The following is an 18,599-nucleotide window of genomic DNA, read 5'->3' as shown; positions in this document are numbered from 1 at the left end:
GCTTGGGGTGATGGAGGGGAGAGAATGAGAGGGAGGATTCCTTGGAGGGGCTGGAGGAGGCGAAACTGGCCAGAATCCCCAGTGGAGAATCGATGGAGGAGGTTAAAGGGAGCGACCGAGGATTTAAGTCTTCTGGATCCATTCACTCAGAATGAGCTTTATTTAACTGGGAGGGAAATTGGAGCTGGCCTCTCCAGCGCGGGAGGCCGGGAGGAGCTGTTTTGTTCTCTTCAATGAAGGAAACCTGCAGTCGGGAGCGCTCAGTCTTCTAGAAGCCCGGTCTCTGGCCCCAGCCAGCCCCACACACGCCTAGTTCCCGGATCCTAACCTGGCTCAGCCTCTCCCGTCTTGGCTTGGGCAGCTGATGTGATTCCAACAATGGAGTTAGAAGGACAGTCATAGATGGAAGGGCTGATGCTGTCACAGGTTTTCAGAGGAACCTGCTGGGAACTAAGTGTACCAAAGTGGTTTTTTCAGTCATCTTCTCTAACTGTAATTTTTGTGATTGACAGAAAAGAAAAGGAGTGGAGCATGGTCCCGCTGCCATAAGAGAAGCTGGCTTGATGAAAAGGCTCTCCAGTCTGGGTAAGTGGTTAGATTTTTAGATATCAGTGCAGGACTAGTAATAGAGTATTTCAGAATCTTTTTCTCTGACATCCAGGAACCACACAGCTTTGTGTTTGGGAACAGTCTGCCACATCCGGCATCCTCCTTTGGATTCCATCTACAGCCTAAGATCTATCAAGGAGTCATCAGGGAAAGTCCTCGTGCAATAAAGAGTGTGTTGAAAGGCAAGGTGGTAGAGTGAGGCAAGGTCTGAACAGCTGCCAGTGAATGCAAGTGATGCTAAGAACACTAACTCCAGCTTCAACTGCATAGTCAACCTTTCCCCTTAAAATTCCATTTTCCTAACTCAATCTTGAGATGCTTATGATTTGTCAGTCTCACCAGTTTCCTGTCTTCAAATTATTTCCTCTCTAGGGTTAATATCTTTATTACTGGAAGCAGTAATATAGGTCTTATAGACTCATTGATCTTATAGAACTAATAGGCTTAGATCTGTGTTTTCCGAGTTCTTTTTTGTCTTTTTTTTTTTGACATGGAGTCTTGTTCCATCACCTAGGCTGGAGTGCAATGGTGCAATCTTGGCTCACTGCAACCTCCACCTTCTGGGTTCAAGCGATTCTCCTCCCAAGTAGCTGGAATTACAGGTGTGTGCCACTACACCTGGCTAATTTTTGTATTTTTAGTAGACATGGGGTTTCACCATGTTAGGCTGGTCTTGAACTCCTGATCTCAGGTGATCCGCCCACCTCAGCTTCCCAAAGTGCTGGGATTATAGGTGTGAGCCACTGTGCCCAGCTATAAATGCCATTTCTATAGTAAGGGAGAACCCTTCTTTTAGTAACAGCACCAAATTTGAATACCTTTATAAGCAGGGCACGGTAGTTCATGCCTGTAATCCCAGCACTTTGGGAGGCTGAGGTGGGTGGATCACCTGAGGTCAGGAGTTCGAGACCAGCCTGACCAATATGGTGAAATCCCTTCTCTACTAAAAATACAAAAATTAGGCATAGTAGCATGCACCTGTAGTCCCAGCTACTCAGGAGCCTGAGACAGAAGAATTGCTTGAACCTGGGAGGAAAAGGTTGCAGTGAGCCAAAATTGTGCCACTGCACTCTAGCCTGGGCAACAGAGTGAGACTCCATCTCAAATAAATAAATACATTTATGGCAGGAAGGTTCTTCTTTATAACCAATCTAAATGTTTCTAGCCTCCATTCAAGGCCATTTTCTCTGTTTATGTTTGGATCATTCACATATCTTTTCCGGTGATATAAGAGCAAAATGTGAGGCAGCACGGAGATTATGGAGATAATAACACAGAATCTAAGTTAACTCCCCACTATTGCTCTGAAATCTTATCTGCTGGTCATAAGTCCAGTCCAAGTGAAGTCATCTCCTTCCAAAAGACAGGAATAATGAAGTCACTGAAACCACCTTGAGTTCAGGTGTCCTTCATTTACCTCCACCTACATATGGATATGGTGACTTGGATTCAATACTCAGACCTTATTTCTTTATTAAACAATTGCAGTTTCTTCTTTACTAAGGCCTCTCTTAGTCATTTTAATAACTCTCCAAGTTCACCACCGAAGATTAAAGACAAACTACTAAGATTTAGTCTTCTTTTAATGTGTCGCAAGTTACCTAATGGAAGGAGGTTTTTATTCCTGCCTATAAATGAGCATACTGTCTCTTAAAATAGCTTGTACACATTGCCTTTTTAAAAGAATAATTTTACACTGAAGACGACAATCTCTGGTTATCACTATTTTTAAATCCTGGAGACATCTCTGCAGTCCATCTGAACTTGGCCAAGCATTGCTCCAATTGCTCTACCATCTGTAGGTTCTGCCACAAGAGACTCCTGACAAGAAGCGGTTTCAGTCTCTTCTGGAGGAGACTTCTATAATAATCAGCTGAGGCTGCTGAATGAGGGGGAAGGGCACATTTGTAGCAGCTTCTCTTACTCATGCTTTGTAGACTTCCTTTCCTGTCACAGCTCTTGGTATTTTTCCACTCCAGTGCAGGGGAAGCCATTCTCCTGCAAATACTACTCCCCTACTGCTTCCTCTCTAAACTCCAACCTAAAGTAGTGGTGAAGTTTCAGTTTATGTGGCTTTCCCTTTGACTTTTTTCTCAGATATATTTAATTGTACAATTATATCCTTACTGTGTAGCTGATTGGTAGCTCAGTATCACCAGCAGTCTGAAATAGAATCTCATAGCCTATTAAATAAAACTGTGGCTCTCAGCAGATTTCTAGCATGTGGTTTTGGCTAATCTCCTGGAATATGTTGGAGAAAAGTACCAAGAGACATTTCAATTGCTCTATTCCTAAACAGTACCAAAATAACTTGAGTGTTTTGAGCACTTTCAAATAAACAGCATGGGTCAAATTTCGAAGGAGAGACTCATGGAAAGGTAACTTTCACAATCCCTTTGTTCCTTGCCTTTGCTCTGATGTCACAGGCTGCCGGTGTTAACATAGCATGAGTTAAACTTCCTGTTTTCTCTCAAATGAATGTATTTGACTTAGTGCCTGGGCTTGTTTTATTTCCTTGGGCTTACTAAGGACACTCAATAGTTCTCTCAGGTAACCTTTCCTTTTTTTTTTTTTTTTTTTTTTTTTTTTTTTTTTTGAGACGGAGTCTCGCTGTGTCACCAGGCTGGAGTGCAGTGGTGCGATCTTGGCTCACTGCAACCTCTGCCTCCCGGGTTCAAGCAATTCTCCTGCCTCAACCTCAACCTCAATGAGTAGCTGGGATTACAGGTGTGTGCCACTGTGCCCGGCTAAATTTTGTATTTTTAGTAGAGTCGGGGTTTCACCATGTTGGCCAGGCTGGTCTCGAATTCCTGACCTCAGGTGATCCGCCCATATAGGCTTCCCAAAGTGCTGGGATTACAGGAGTGAGCCACTGCTCCCAGCCATCTTTTATTTTTCTTTGAGAGAGGGTCTCACTCTGTCACTCAGGCTGGACTGCAGTGGCATAGTCACAGCCTACTGCAGTCTCAACCTCCTGGACTCAAGCGATCCTCCCACTTTAGCCTCTTGAGTAGCTGGGACTACAGACACATGCGAGTATGCCTGAATAATTTTTTTTTCTTTCATAGAGCCAGGGTCTCACTATGTTGCCCAGACTGGTCCCAAACTCCTGGGCTTAAGAGGGCCTGAAGAGAAATGAAAAGGCATTGTTCTGGCAAGGCTGAGGAGCAGTATATCTGCACCTGATTTTGGTTAGCTCTGAGAACCATGGTAATTTGTGAACTCTAGCCACCTGTTACCATGTGAGAAGGCATAGGCCTTGTACTCTTTTCTCCAGTTTTTCAAGAAAAGTGAGAAATTTGCATTTTAATGGGAAATCTGTGTTGTTTTAAAATACTGTATAATGACACCATTGAAAATGGTGGTGTAGGGCCTCCAAAAAAGGAATGAGAACTGTATTAGTCTGTTCTTGTACTTCTGTAAAGACACACCTGAGACTGGGTAATTTAAAAAGAAAAGAGGTTTAATTGACTCATGGTTCTGCAGGCTGTACAGGCTTCTTTTCTGGGGAGGCCCTAGGAGAATTATAATCATGGCGGAAGGTGAAGGGGGAAGCAAGCACGTCTTATATGGCGGGACCAGGAGGAAGAGAGCGAAGAGGGAGGTGCTACACACTTTTAACTGGATCTCATGAGAACTCTATCATGAGACAGTACTAGGGAGATGGTGCTAAACCATTAGAAACAACCCCCATGATCCAATCACCTCCCACCAGGCCAGACCTCCAACATTGGGGATTACAATTCAACATGAGATTTGGGTGGGAACACAGAGCCAAATTATATCAAGAACACTGGCAAAAATGATCAGAATCAGCTTTTTCAGAACTCTGGAAATTAACCAAAGGCTTGCAGCAATCTGGGGAGCATTTATTCAGGAAAAATGTTGAATCTCCGTAAGAACGTTAAGATTTGTGGCATTTTAACTTGCCCTGTTCCCATGCTGCCTTTTCCCAGATCAGCTGTAGCCTGGACAACCAATAGCCTGCAATCACAGTGAAACCAGGAGGCTGGCAGTTACTGGAAAAGGGAGAACAGAGTTAATACTCCTCATAGACCATCCCCAGAAAATTGCCATTTGACTGGTCTGGTGGTTTCCTAAAATTGTCCACTCACAAGGTTGTCTTTATTTGACCAACACAAATCAGTAAGGAAAGAATAGTCTTCAGTAAATGGTGCTGGGATAACTGGATATCCACATACCAAAAAAAAAAAAAAAAAAAAAAAAAAAATCCCTATCTCACACCATATATGAAAATTAACTCAAAATGGACCAAAGTCCTAAATGTAATGCTGAAACCATATAACTGTTAGAGAACATAGGACTGGATTTTTGTGACCTTGGGTCAGGTGTTGGTTTCTTAGATATCCTACCAAAATCACAAATGACAAAAATTAAATTGGACTTACCTAAATTAAATATATCTATGTTTCAAAGAGCACTATCAAGAAAGTAGAAAGACTTCATCAATGTAATGGAAAACAAAAGAAAAGAAGGTAAAAAGACTGCCCATAGAATGGGCAAAATATTTGCAAATTGTATACCTGGTAGGATTGTAGTGTTCAGCAAACATAAAATAACAACTGTAAAAAGACAACCCAATTTAAAAATTAGCAATAGATTTAATTAGCCACTTCTCCAAATAATTTATACAAATGGGCAATAAACACATTAGTCATTACAGAAATGCAAATTAAAAACTACAATGGCCGGGCGTGGCAGCTCACACCTGTAATCCGAGTACTTTGGGAGGCTGAGGTGGGCAGATCATTTGAGGTCAGGAGTTCGAGACCAGCCTGATCAACATGGTGAAACTCCATCTCTACTAAAAAATACAAAAATTAGCCGGATGTGGTGGCACACGCCTGTAGTCCCAGCTACTCAGGAGGCTGAGGCGAGAGAATCTGCATTCCAGCCTGGGCAACAGAGTGAGACTCTGTCTCGGAGGGGGCGGGGGTGGGAGCTACAAGGAAATAACATTTCACACCCACTAGGATGGCTATGATAAAAAAGACAGACAATACCAAGTATTGGTGAGGGTGTAAAAAGATTGGACCTGTCATACACTACTGGTGTGAATGTAAAACTGTGCAGCCACTTTGGAAAACAGTTTGGCAGACCCTCAAAGTTAAATGTATAGTTACTGTATCCTCAAGCAATTCCTATGTATATACCTAACAGAATTCAAAACACATATTCACACAAACTCTTCTTTTAAGACAAATTCTCGCCCTTTCACCCAGGCTGGAGTGCAGTGGTGCAATCTCGGCCTCAGCCTTCTGAGTACCTGGGACCACAGGTGAGCGCCACCATGCCCAGCTAACTTTTGTGTTTTTATATTTGCCATATTGGCCAGGTTGGTCTCGAACTCCTAGCCTCAAGTGATCCACCTGCCTCAGCCTCCCAAAGTGCTGGGATTATAGGCATGAGCCACTGCACCTGGCCACACAAAAACTTATATACAAATATTTATAGCATTATTCATAATGGTCAACATGTGGAAACTCAAATGTACATTAATTGAATAGGTGAGGAAAATTTGACATATCCATACAATGGAGTATTATTCAGCCATAAATGGAATGAAGTACTAATTTATGCTACAACATGGATGAACCTAGAAAACATGCTAAGTGAAAGAAGGCAGACACAGAAGGCCACATATTATATGATTCCATTTATATGAACTGTCTAGAATAGGCAAAGCCATAGAGACAGAAAGGAGATTAGTGGTTCCCAGGAGCTGGGAATGACTGCTAAAGGGCATGGGTTTCTTTTTGAAGGGTGATGGAACTGTTGTGGAATTACATAGTGTCGATGGCTGCACAACTTCTTGAATATATTAGAAAGCACTGAATTATAAATTCTAAAGGGATGAATTTTATGGTATGTGAATTATATCTCAATAATTAAAAAACTAGGCAATTGTGATCAGTAAGGAGATATATATATATGAAACTTCTGAATTGCTAATATTGATCTATTTTGTGACTTGGGTAGTAACTACAGGGTGTTTACAACTATCTGTTACGTAAGTTTTATGTGTTTATATTTTATGAAATATACAATAAAGACACACTACAAATCATGTCTGTTGATAGATATGGATATTTTTAAGCTTTAGTTTTGGGCATTGAAAAGAGATGAAAATGGCGTCTCTGAGGTGCCTTTTGAACCGTGTTATATCTTTGGGACAAGAATTGGTTGCTAGGTTGACTCAACAGCAAATATCAGTGATGTTTCTGAAGAGAGTGTAGGGCTGTATGATCCACCAAACCTTCTGCCTCCGCCATTCACACTCTTCTATTAAACAATTGTCAAGGCATAGTAGCTCATGCCTGTCAGTCCAGCACTTAGGGAGGCCAAGGTGGGAAGATTACTTGAGGCCAGGAGTTTAAGATCAGCCTGGACAATGTAGCAAGACCCCATCTCTACATTTTTTAAGAGTCTATTTCCACAGCAAGGAAGAAATGAAAGTACAGCATCTGTCCCACTCCCCGCAAAAAAGTCTTTGCCTAGGGTCTGCATATGTGACTGGAAGCTAAATTATTGGAATGAGCTTGTTTGTTTAAGGTTAGTAAAGTGCTGGGTTCTTCGATTTCTAAAGTCATTCTGATATGTATTTGGAAAAGTAAATGTCTAGCAAATTGGCTTTATATTTCCTTTAGAGATCTAGCAAAGACCAAACCTGCTTTGGACCTCATCTGTGCCACAGTCCCCTTGGGGGATGGGCCACCTGTAGCAGAAGAATAGGAGCTGAGGCATGAGCTGATAAGTGGCATCACTTTAGGGCCCACTCCAATCCCACATGGAATGTCACTAATAGTGACCTGTTTCTTTGGGTTCAAGCTTTTCATTTTCTGGGCCTCCTTTATATTGCAGATTCTTTTATTTTATAGATAGGTCTCACTATGTTGCCCAGGCTGGAGTGCAGGGGCTATTCCCAGACAAAATCATAGTACACTACTGCCTCAAACTTCTGGGCTCAAGCAAGCCTCCTGTCTCAGCTTTCTGGGTAGCTGGGATTACAGATGTGCACCACTGTGCTCGGCTGCAGATTCCTTTCAGGAGGTGAATACATAATCAGTAATTTGCTAATGCCTTAGTGAAAACTCAGTGATGTGCCTGCATAGAGGGAAATCTATAATAGACACTGTTGGGATTTGGCAAATTTCAATGTAGTCGTATATTTCCCATTTATGACAGAAAAGATTTTAACTTAATACCTTTTATTTAACTTAATACCTCTTATCAAAAGTTTTTGATACTTAACATTTACCATCTTCTAGACACTATGCTAGGCATTTGCTATTATCCCATTTTCAAAATTTGTAAAAAGCAAATTTTGACCACCTCAGCCATTAGGATGGCTACTATCAAAACAGAAAATAAGAAGTGTTGATGAAGATGTGGAGAAATTGAAACTCTTGTACACTATTGGTAGGAACATAAAATGGGGCTGCTATGGAAAACAGTATGGCAACTCCTCTAAAAATTAAAAATAGAATTACTATATGATTTAGCAATTCCACTTCTGGGTATGTACCCAAAAGCATTGAAAGCAGGATCTTGAAGTAGTTGCGTACCCATGTTCACAGCAGTATTAACAATAGCCGAAAGGTGGAAGTAACCCAAGTGTTCATTGATGGATGAATGGAGAAACAAAATGTGGTACATACATATAATGGACTATTATTCAGTCTTTAAAAAGCAGGGCTGGGTGGGGTGGCTTATGCCTGTAATCCCAGCACTTTGGGAGGCTGAAGCGGGATGATTGCTTGAGTCCAGGAGTTTGAGACCAGCCTGGGCAACTTAATGAGACCCCATCTCCACACACACACACACAAAAAGCCAGGTGTGCTGGTGCATGCATGTAGTCCTAGCTACTCTGGAGGCTGAGGCAGGAATATTGCTTGAGCCCAGGAGGTTGAGGCTGCAGTGAGCTGTGATCATACCACTGCATTCCAGTCCAGCAGCATGGACAACAGAATAAAGCCTCATCTCTGTTTAAGAAACAAAACAAAGAAACCTGACATATGCTGCAATATGGGTGAACTTTGAGGACATTATGCTAAGTGAAATAAGCCAGGTACAAAAGAACAAATACAGCATGATTCCATTTATATGAAGTTTTTAGAGTAGTCCAATTTATAAAAACAAAGTGGAATAGCAGTTACTAGGACTTGGTGGGAGAAGGAAATGGGGAGTTAATCATTGCTTAATGGGTACAGAGTTTGTTTTGCAAGATGAGTTCTGGAGATGGATGATGGTAGTGATGGTTAGTTACACAATAATATGAATGTACTTAATGCTACTAAACTTAATTTTAGGTATATTATCACAATTTAAGAAGAAACATTTAAATATAGAATGTATATTAAGAACGAGGAAGGTCACTTGAAGTTCTGGCTTCTTAGGAACATAATGCTGTATATGAACATAATGCAGTATATCTGAAAACTCTTCAATTTGTTATTCAGCACATTGTTTTGATCTGTAAATAAATGCTGATAATTTTTTTAAAAAAAGGAAACTATGGGGGCAGGGCGTGGTGACTCATGAGGCCTGTAATCCCAGCACTTAGGGAGGCCGAGGCGGGTGGATCACCTGAGGTCAGGAGCTTGAGACCAACCTGGCCAACATGGTGAAACCCTGTGTCTACTAAAAATACAAAAATTAACTGGGCGTGGTGGCGGGTGCCTATAATCCCAGCTACTCTGGAGGCTGAGGCAGGAGAATTGCTTGAATCCAGGAGGCAGAGGTTGCAGTGAGCCAAGATGGCACCACTGTACTCTGGTGTCAAAAAGAGAGGAAAAAAACCAAAAAACAAAGTATGACCTGAGGAGGTTCAGAAACTTTCCCAAGGTCAGTAGTAGAGTTGAGAAGGAGTGAAGAACCTCATTTCTTGCCATATGCAACCCGAATTTTGGATTGTCCAATCAACTTCTCAGTCTTCTTGGCTCTTATTACAAAGAAAGAAACTGAACTACCCAGCTTTCTTTTTAATAGAAATGTTATTTATAGTTTATAATGAATGCACTGCATAAAAACTTTATAGCTTCATTATTGTGAAATGTATTCAAGATCCTACAGTAAAAGTGAAACATTCGCAAAGACTTGCGTTAACGAAGACTACACAGAAAAGCTTTCTAAGGATCTGTGTGGCTCAGATAGATACTTGGCAAATTTTTGAGTTATACATTGTTACAGAAAGTCCACTTAAAAGTGATCATTTGAAAAACAAAAATATAAATAGTTTCAAAAATCTTTTAAAAATCATCCTAAATGTATGATCTTCACCTCCAGCTTCTGAAGAGCCCTCATTCTCAGGGTCTTCCTTCCCTCATTTCCCACTACAGCCATCTCATGATCCTCAAGCTCATGCTTTTCCAACTTGGGTAGGGACTCTCTCAGCTTTCTCCCTGTCATCCCCCAAATCAGTTGTATTGACAGAACCTTTTTTAACACCCTCCTTAGAGGATGAGAGTCTAGTTCCTGTCTTAGGTTGATGCAAAAATAATTGCAGTTTTTGGCATTGAAATGGATACCATAGATAAGAGTGCCCATGGTAAGGGCTCGAAAGTAACAGTGGAAAGAAAAATAGTTCATTTGACTCTCAAACAGTTTGGAAAGTAGTCCAGAGCTGGTTTTGCGGTTCTGTTCCTTTAAGTTCAGACCTAGATTCTTATCTGGTGCTACTGGCAAGGCCTCTGCCTAATGGTGCCAGATGGCTGTAGCCTCAGCAGCAGGATGGAAGAATGAACAAAGAAAGGGGCAATAGCAGTTCTCTTCCCCTCCCAAGAAGTTGCTGCGGGACACTTCTGCTTATCTTATTGTCCAGAACTAGTTCACATGACCACATCCAGTTACAAGTGAGGTTAGTAAATGTAGTTTGTTCGTTTGTTTGTTTATTTATTGATTTATTTATTTTAGACGGAGTCTCACTCTGTCACCCAGGCTGGAGTGCAGTGGCATGATCTCGGCTCACTGCAACCTCCACCTCCCAGGTTCAAGCAATTCTCTGCCTCAGCCTCCATAGTAGCTGAGATTACAGGCACCTGCCACTGCGCCCAGCTAATTTTTTGTATTTTCAGTAGAGATGGGGTTCCACTATCTTGGCCAGGCTGGTCTGGTCTTGAACTCCTGACCTTGTGATCTACCTTCCTCAGCCTCAAGTGTGAGCCTCTGCACCCGCCCCATGTAGCATGTAGAATGTAGTCTATTCTAAGAGGTTATGCTCCCAGCTAAAAGCCTTTTCTCTGTGGAAAAAGGGAAGAATGAATTTTGGGTAACTAACACTCGGCAGTGCCTCTACCTATACTCTAGACCCCCTCCCCTCCGACAGTCCCTGCTCCAGCATTATCCCTCCTCTCACCTCGTGTCATGGCTCTTCTCTCCTAACCTGTCCTTTTGGTAATTAATTGTGCAACCCTTACCCTCCACCATCCCCCTTGACCTTAGGTAGCCCTCTAGCTGTTGTCCAGTTATTTTGTTTTTCTTCAGAGCCGACTTCCTGGCTTTCTCATTGCCCTTTCACATTTCAGCTTGTTATAATGTGGCTTCGTAGGCCATCATTGCAGTAAACCTAGTATTGCTGCAGTATCTGACCTACTTCCTAATAAGATGAACAGTATAATATTCACTTTATTTACACCACTAATCTTGCTTTCTTTATTGAAACCAACACTATTCTCTCTTGGCTTCAACTTTTCAAATTCCTCTAGTAAATCCTTTTTTTTTTTTTTTTTTTTTTTTTTTTTGAGACAGGGTCTCACTCTGTCACCCACACTGGAGTACAGTGGTACAATCTCAGCTCACTACAGCCTCGACCTCCCAGGCTCAAGCGATCCTCCCACTTTAGCCTCCCAAGTAGCTGGAACTACAGGCACATGCCACCACACCAGCTAACTTATTTTTTTTAGAGACAGGGTCTCACTATGTTGTCCAGGCTGGTGTTGAACTCCTGACCTCATGTGATCCTCCTGCCTCGGTCCTTCCAAAGCGTTGGGATTACGGGTGTGAGCCACTGCATCTGGCCTACATCCTCTTTTTCTACCTACTCCTTACATGTTGGTGTTCTCAGGATTCTGTCCTTGATTCTCCTGCTTTATCCTGTCTTGGTTGGCAATTTGCTTCCATGGCTTTACTGTCACCTGTATGCTGATGCCACCCAAAGTTCTATTTTTTTTTTTAATTTTTTGAGACAGGGTCTTGCTCTGTCATCCAGGCCAGAATGCAGTGGTGTCATCTTGGCTCACTGCAGCCTCTACCTTGTGGGCTCAAGTAATTCTCCCACCTCAGTGTCCCAGGTAGCTTGGACCATAGGCTTGTGCCTCCATGCCTAGCTAATTTTGATTCTTTTTTTCTTTTTGTTTTAGATATGAGGTCTCACTGTGTTGCCTCAGGTTGGTCTCAAACTCCTGGATGCAAGCAATCTTCCCGCCTCAGCCTCCCAAAGTGTTGGGATTACAGGCATGAGCCACTATGCCCAGCAAAAACTGTATCTCTAATTCTTATTTTTCCTCCTAACTGCAAACCTGTATACAGATGTCTTCCATGCAGCTCATCTTTTTAACTTTTTGTCATGGAAGTGTTCAAACATAATGAAAGTAGAGATAGTAACATAACTGACTTGATATATCCATCAGCCAGCATCATCACCAATACGAGGCAATGTTTTTTACACCACCTCCAGACCATTTTGGAGTAAATCAGGTATCTTGTTTCATGGACTGGACAGCATGTTTTATCACACACAGTGTATCCTAACTTTATTATGGCCACTCAGAAGGGAAACGGACTTCTCATATCTTAACATAGGAGGTGGTTTTGCAAATTGGAGCAAGGTGCTCACCATCTGTACCCATGGGAGTTAGGCTCTTACCCTTCTGTAGGAACTGAGAGGTTGAGGCACTATCTCCCTAAATGTGTGCATCTCCAGGACATGGCTCCCTGGGTCCTTGAAGAAACATTCCTGCGTTGTGAGACTTGTGAGAGGCCTATTTAGTCATTGTGAAGATTCACATAAGTTTGAAAAGCATAGAGAAATTATGAAATAAAAGGAAGGGAGGTCTCTTTCTTTATTTTCAACAGGGAGAATTAAGCCTCTTAATTTTTAATTAGTATTATTCACATTGCCTGATTAAGTTACACTTTTTAGGTTTCTTTTTTTTTTTTTTTTTTTTTTGTATTTAAGTTTGAGTTGAATTCAAGTAAGGTCCATATTGCTTTATATTTTAAGACCTTTATAGGTTCTCTTTTTTTTTTCTTCTTTGCAGTTTATTTGTAGAAGAATCTAGGTCATTTGTCTGCAGAATTTCTCTGTTTAGAGCCCTGTGTTCTACGACATGTTCTATGATGATGTATACTTCATCAGAAGTGACATTTCAGTGATGCTGTGAGCCACTGACTATTGCCTAGAATTATCCATTAACCTGTCTCCATGTACTTTCAACAGGATAGTCTCTAACATGTCAATGTCAATATATCCCAGACTGAACTTACCATCTTCTCCCTCCCTTCCCATGTCCCTCTATTGCTAGACTCTCTGTTCCCTCCCATTTCTTTCTTTAGCTTCCTGTGGCACTTTGCTTCTCCAGGTCATTTTCTACACTGCTGTCTGAGCACTAGATCCAAAATGCAGATTTGATTTGTCTTCCTGGCTTAGAAACCATAGTTGTTCCCCACCACATTTAGGATCTGGGCCTTGCCCCCTCCTCCTGCCACATCTCTTTGCAGTCCTCTAGGTGTACTCTGGGTTCAGAGGAATTGTGCATTTTTCTATAGGGCTGAAGGTATTCTCTCCTCTGCAGTAAGCATTTCCTCCTCCTCTCTTATTCCTGGCTAATGTCTTCCAGACTCAGATATTGCTGCTTCTGAGAAGTTCTCCTGACCCTTCTCTTCCTGGATCTCTGTTCCCGCCACACCCTTTGCACAGCTGGTTCATAGCAGTTAGCACTGGGCTGGGCTGCCACTCTCTCTGCCTGACATCTCACCAGCCTGTGAGCTCCTTGAAGTCTGCACCATACCTTATTTCTGCATCCCTAGGATTTGGAGGAGTGCTAGGCACACAGTATACTTTTGTTGAAGGAAAAGAGGGAGCAAAGCATCTTAGCTTTCTCCTGTAACTTCATTCACATCACAACCCTTGATGAGTCTTCCTGAACCAGTATTTTGTTTCTCTGAAAATGATCTGCTACTTAGAAGCCACCTGGTCTCCCAGATTTTTAAAAATGTATGACTCAAAGGATAACTGCCATATATCAAACTTTAACTCTTGCAAGCTAAATACTAGTAGGGGCCGGATGTGATGGCTCACACCTGTAACCCCAGCACTTTGGGAGGCCAAGGTAGGTGGATCACTTAAGCCCAGGAGTTTAAGACCAGCCTGGGTAGCATGGCAAAACCCTATCTCTACCAAAAAAAAAAAAATTAGCTGGGTGTGGTAGTGCGCTTCTGTAGTCCCAGCTACTTGGGAGGCTGAGGTGGGAAGATGGCTTGAGCCCAGGAGACGGAGGTTGCAGTAAGTTGAGATCACACCACTGCACTCCAGCTTGGGCAACAGAACCAGACCCTGTCTCAAAAAAAAAACCAAAACAAAAACAAAAATACCAAAACCAAAAACGCTAATAGGTAGTAATGACGAGTTATTGCTCCCTTTTTTGAGATACATTTTTAAACCGGGACAGCAGTAGATAATGACTGCTTTCTTCAAGTAAGGCTGACCTCTAGTTAGTTTAGACAGATGTGGCATTGTTATTTTAATATCCAAATTAGTACAATTCAGAGGCAGAACCTAAGAGATTACAGTGGTTGACTTAAATAATTTAATCTTTGAATACATTTACTTATCCCTCTCTATTAATGACCAAACCTTGAAGGAAGGAGATGTTACAAGGGCTGGTTGGAGCTGTCTCCTCTGGAACTCTGAAGAAATGAACTGGGACAGATATCTCAAGACACATGGTTCTTTGGCTGGGTGCACGGTGGCTCACACCTGTAATCCAGTATTGAGAATAAATATATGTGGTAATGCTCAGCTTTGAAGGGAAGAAAAATGGACCCTTTCTGGCTCCCTCCTCTATGCCAAGAGAAGAGAACCACAGCCTAGAAAAAGAAGTAGAAAACACCTTCCTGTGTGACCCAAGAGTTGAGTCACTGCAGGTTGTGGCATTGTGGTTAGGGATTTCAGAGAAGCGGTGTTCTAAGATTTACTTGGCCTTGCCTTTATATTCTTTTATAGGGAATGCAGGAAATTCAAACTATGTGTGAGAGCAGGACTCTTTAAGAGCCGTTCCAGTGAGAAATCAGTGGGTCTGCATTTGTTTGCCACTTCTTTTTTTTTCTAGTAGGGATGGGGTCTTGCTATGTTGCCCAGGCTGGTCTTGAACTCTGGCCTCAAGCAATCCTCCTGCCTTGGACCCCAAAGTGCTGGGATTACAGGCGTGAACCACCATGGCCAGCCTGTTTGCTACTTCTCACCAGAAACTGTTTTATTAAAATGACATAGCAATATTACAGATTTTGGGAAGTCTTAGGTTACACCATCAGTTTCAAGAAAAAGGAAAAGGATAGGGTGGGGAGAAAAACCACAAAGATGCCTCATCCAGTTGAACTAATCTGTAATCTCTAGCATGTGTCAGGTCTTTCCTTGTTATCTCATTGAAACCACTATGTGAGGTAGGACGGGTTTAGAAACTGAACCTGACTAGAGATCTGGACTGTCCTAGGAAGTTAGTGGGCAGATGGCAGGGCTTCTTTTCTTTGCATCCAGTGTAGCATTTGGCTAACTGAGGCTGTCTGAGTATTCTGTGCTTTCAGCCCAAAGTAGTAGGGAATGCAGTCTGCTGCTTTGAGGTTTCTTGGGCAGACTCACCAGGATGCTAGCTCAGGGTCTGGGGCAGGGAGCTACCCATCAAAACTGGTAATTTGCAAAGCTGCAGTCACCAGCCTGATGTGTCTTTTTAAAAATTCTTTCTGGAACAAGGCAGAGTGTAACCATTATTATTATTATTATTTTTTGAGATGGGGTCTCACTTTGTCTCCCTGGCTGGAATGCAGTGGTGCGATCTCACCTCGCTGCAATCTCTGCCTCCTGGGTTCAAGTGATTCTCCTACCTTAGCCACCCAAGTAGCTGGGACTACAGGCATGTGCTACCATGTCCAGCTAATTTTTATATTTTTAGTAGAAACAGGGTTTCACCATGTTGGCCAGGCTGGTCTCGAACTCCTGACCTCAAGTGATCCACCCGCATCAGCCTCCCAAAGTGCTGGGATTAGCACTGCACCAAGGTGTAAACAATTTTCAAACATCACATGCTCTAAAGAACAGTATTTTATTCCTGGGGACTGTTGCTATTTCTTCTTCTTGTTAGCTACTGGAAAGACTGAAGTTTTATCAACATGTTAATAATAGCAGGTCTTGTCTTCTCAGAGGAGCTCAACAGTCTCGTTCTGAATGGATATGGTTATGTGACTTCATGAAGCCAGAGCAATCCTCCTCTTACCTCCACCCCTGCCTGTGCTGGAACCGGGTTCTAGGGTGTACTAGGGTGCCATCAGCTGACAGTCTGTCTGAGAAAGCCTGAGCTGGCTCATCATGGTCTACAGGTGCTCAGAGGGGTGTACATTCCAAAGCCTATCATTAGAAGATGACAGCATCTGTTCTCCTTAGGCAAGAAGGACAGATGTAGCTGGAGAGCCAATTAGCAGGAAACATATAACTGGTGTTGTAAATCATCTCAGTTACTATCTTGAACTAAATTTTCAAGTGTATTTTGTATTCATATATATATTTTAACTCAAGGATCACATTCATGCAAAGGCATCTATTAACACCATATTTGTATCATTTGCTCTCGAGGTTAACGCTGGTGTATGTTAGATGGATATGTTCCAAAGTGACTGGCCTGGATCCCCACAGTCACTTTCCTTGAGTCCCCAGTGCCACTATCTGTGCCCCTGTCTTTCTCAGTCATGGTCCTCACTGCCTCTGAGAAACCTATCTGTCATGGAGGCAACATGAGAGCAGAGTAGGGAGGCAGGAGATGTTACAAGGGCTGGTTGGAGCTGTCTCCTCTGGAACTCTGAAGAAATGAACTGGGACAGATATCTCAAGACACATGGTTCTTTGGCTGGGTGCACAGTGGCTCACACCTGTAATCCAGCACTTTGGGAGGCTGAGGCGGGTGGATTGCCTGAGGCCAGGGGTTTGAGACCAGCCTGGGCAACATGGAGAAACCTTGTCTCTACAAAAAAATACAAATTAGCCAGGTGTGGTGGCGCATGCCTGTAGTCCCAGCTACTCTGGAGGCTGATATGTGAGAATTGCTTGAGCCTGAGAGGTTGAGGCTGCAATGAGCCATGTTTGTGCCACTGCACTCCAGCCTGGGTGACAGAGTAAGATCATCTCAAAAAAATAGAGACAAGGTTCTTGAGGTTGTACAGTCTTTGGGAGTTAAATGCACCAAATAAAATTCAGATCTCTGCATTTTATTGGTAGTAACCAAATGAGTTTACCTAAACAACAGTCTCTCCAAAGGTTATTGCCCAAATTACATTTTATAGATAATAGAAATTCTACTTACTTCAAATGGCCTGAATTAACCCCGGCATCCCCCATTCCCCACCCTCCAGTTTGGACTTCTAGTAACATTGCAACTTTATTTTTAATAAGCTAGTATTTCAGGTACAACCTTGTTCTAACAATTAGCAGTTGCATCCCTTTAAAATTCCAGGAATTCGGCTGGGCGTGGCAGCTCACACCTATAATCCTTGCACTTTGGGACACCAAGGCGGGTGGATCACCTGAGGTCAGGAGTTCCAGACCAGCCTGGCCAACATGGTGAAACCTGTCTCTACTGAAAATACAAAAATTAGCCAGGCATGGTGGCAGGCACCTGTAATCCCCGCTACTTGGGAAGCTGAGGCAGGAGAATTGCTTGATCCGTTGGGTAGAGGTTGCAGTGAGCCAAGATCGTGCCAGTTCACTCCAGCGTGGGTGAAAGAGCAAAACTCCATCTAAAACAAACAATTTAAAAAATTTTTAAAATTAATTTCCAAGAATTCCTTTTACATGGGGCTAAATCTGCCATGTATAATATTTGAGTCTGTAATTTTAAAAGCCATTAGTACCCTCTCAGCACCAAGTGAGGATGCAGAGTCTTTGTTTTTCTCCTGATTTCACTGATTTGTTATTCCTGACAAGTCACAAACATTTCTATCCTATTCATATGTAGAAACAATTTAGAAAAACTGCACACTAAGAGGCCCCTAGCTTTTCTCCATGTCTGTTATTCTACCAATGGGCTGCCTGTGGCTCAGCAGACCCTACTGTGTGTCAGCCCACTTTGAAACCCATCTCTCTTGACTTGCTAAGAGCCCTGGTAGCAACAGGGGTCACAGCAGTAAGGAGAATGGGATAGTCTTATGCTGTCAAATAAAATAAAATAAAAAATAAACCTCACTCATCAATTATATATGAGTCTCTAACCAAAGGGTGATTCAGTTGCTGTTAAACAGTTGGAGCTATTTAGCCTTGCTGAAATTCTTCCTCTGCAATGTGTGGATAGTGATACCAGCAGAGGATGCGAGAATGCGCACCTATCTGTAGAATGTGTAGCACAATGTGGTGTGTAGAGGCAGACAATTATTATCCATTTCCTGTCTCTGGCTTCTTTCAGGGATTTACTCACTAGCCCTGAAATAGAAGTGCTGTTCACAGATATTGCTAAGGTCAGGTAAGGCTGTTTTGATTTCTTCCTTACCGCCTGGTTGCATCATTCTGTTGATGCACTTGTGTTCTTGTTCCACTCTGATAGAGCCTGGAGAGGTTTATCAAGGCCAAAGGTAACATCTGGGCCCTGAAAGATCAGAGTGTAGTACTCGGTGGATTTTATTACCAGCACTCAGGAGAGAACCTACAAGGCTGTGCCAGTGTATAAACAGTAAGTGAAAAATGAGAGCCTTTCACATTGCTTCCAAATCTGTTT

General features: G+C 42.4%; 2 protein-coding genes across 2 annotated transcripts in view; both read left to right on the top strand.

Annotated features, from left to right (window-relative positions):
* Positions 1–18,599, top strand: part of RDH12 (retinol dehydrogenase 12) — a 340,678-nt gene that overhangs the window by 219,757 nt on the left and 102,322 nt on the right. The gene's annotated exons all lie outside the window — the stretch shown is intronic.
* Positions 1–18,599, top strand: part of ARG2 (arginase 2) — a 34,191-nt gene that overhangs the window by 574 nt on the left and 15,018 nt on the right. Inside the window, exon 2 of the mRNA XM_050797054.1 lies at positions 513–585. Coding sequence (XP_050653011.1) covers positions 513–585 — 73 coding nt within the window. The remainder of the gene's footprint in view (positions 1–512; positions 586–18,599) is intronic.

This window comes from Macaca thibetana, chromosome 7, assembly GCF_024542745.1.
Source record: "Macaca thibetana thibetana isolate TM-01 chromosome 7, ASM2454274v1, whole genome shotgun sequence".
NCBI lineage: Eukaryota > Metazoa > Chordata > Mammalia > Primates > Cercopithecidae > Macaca > Macaca thibetana.
Note: the sequence above shows the minus strand (reverse complement) of the source record. Positions and strands in the feature narration are given on the sequence as shown.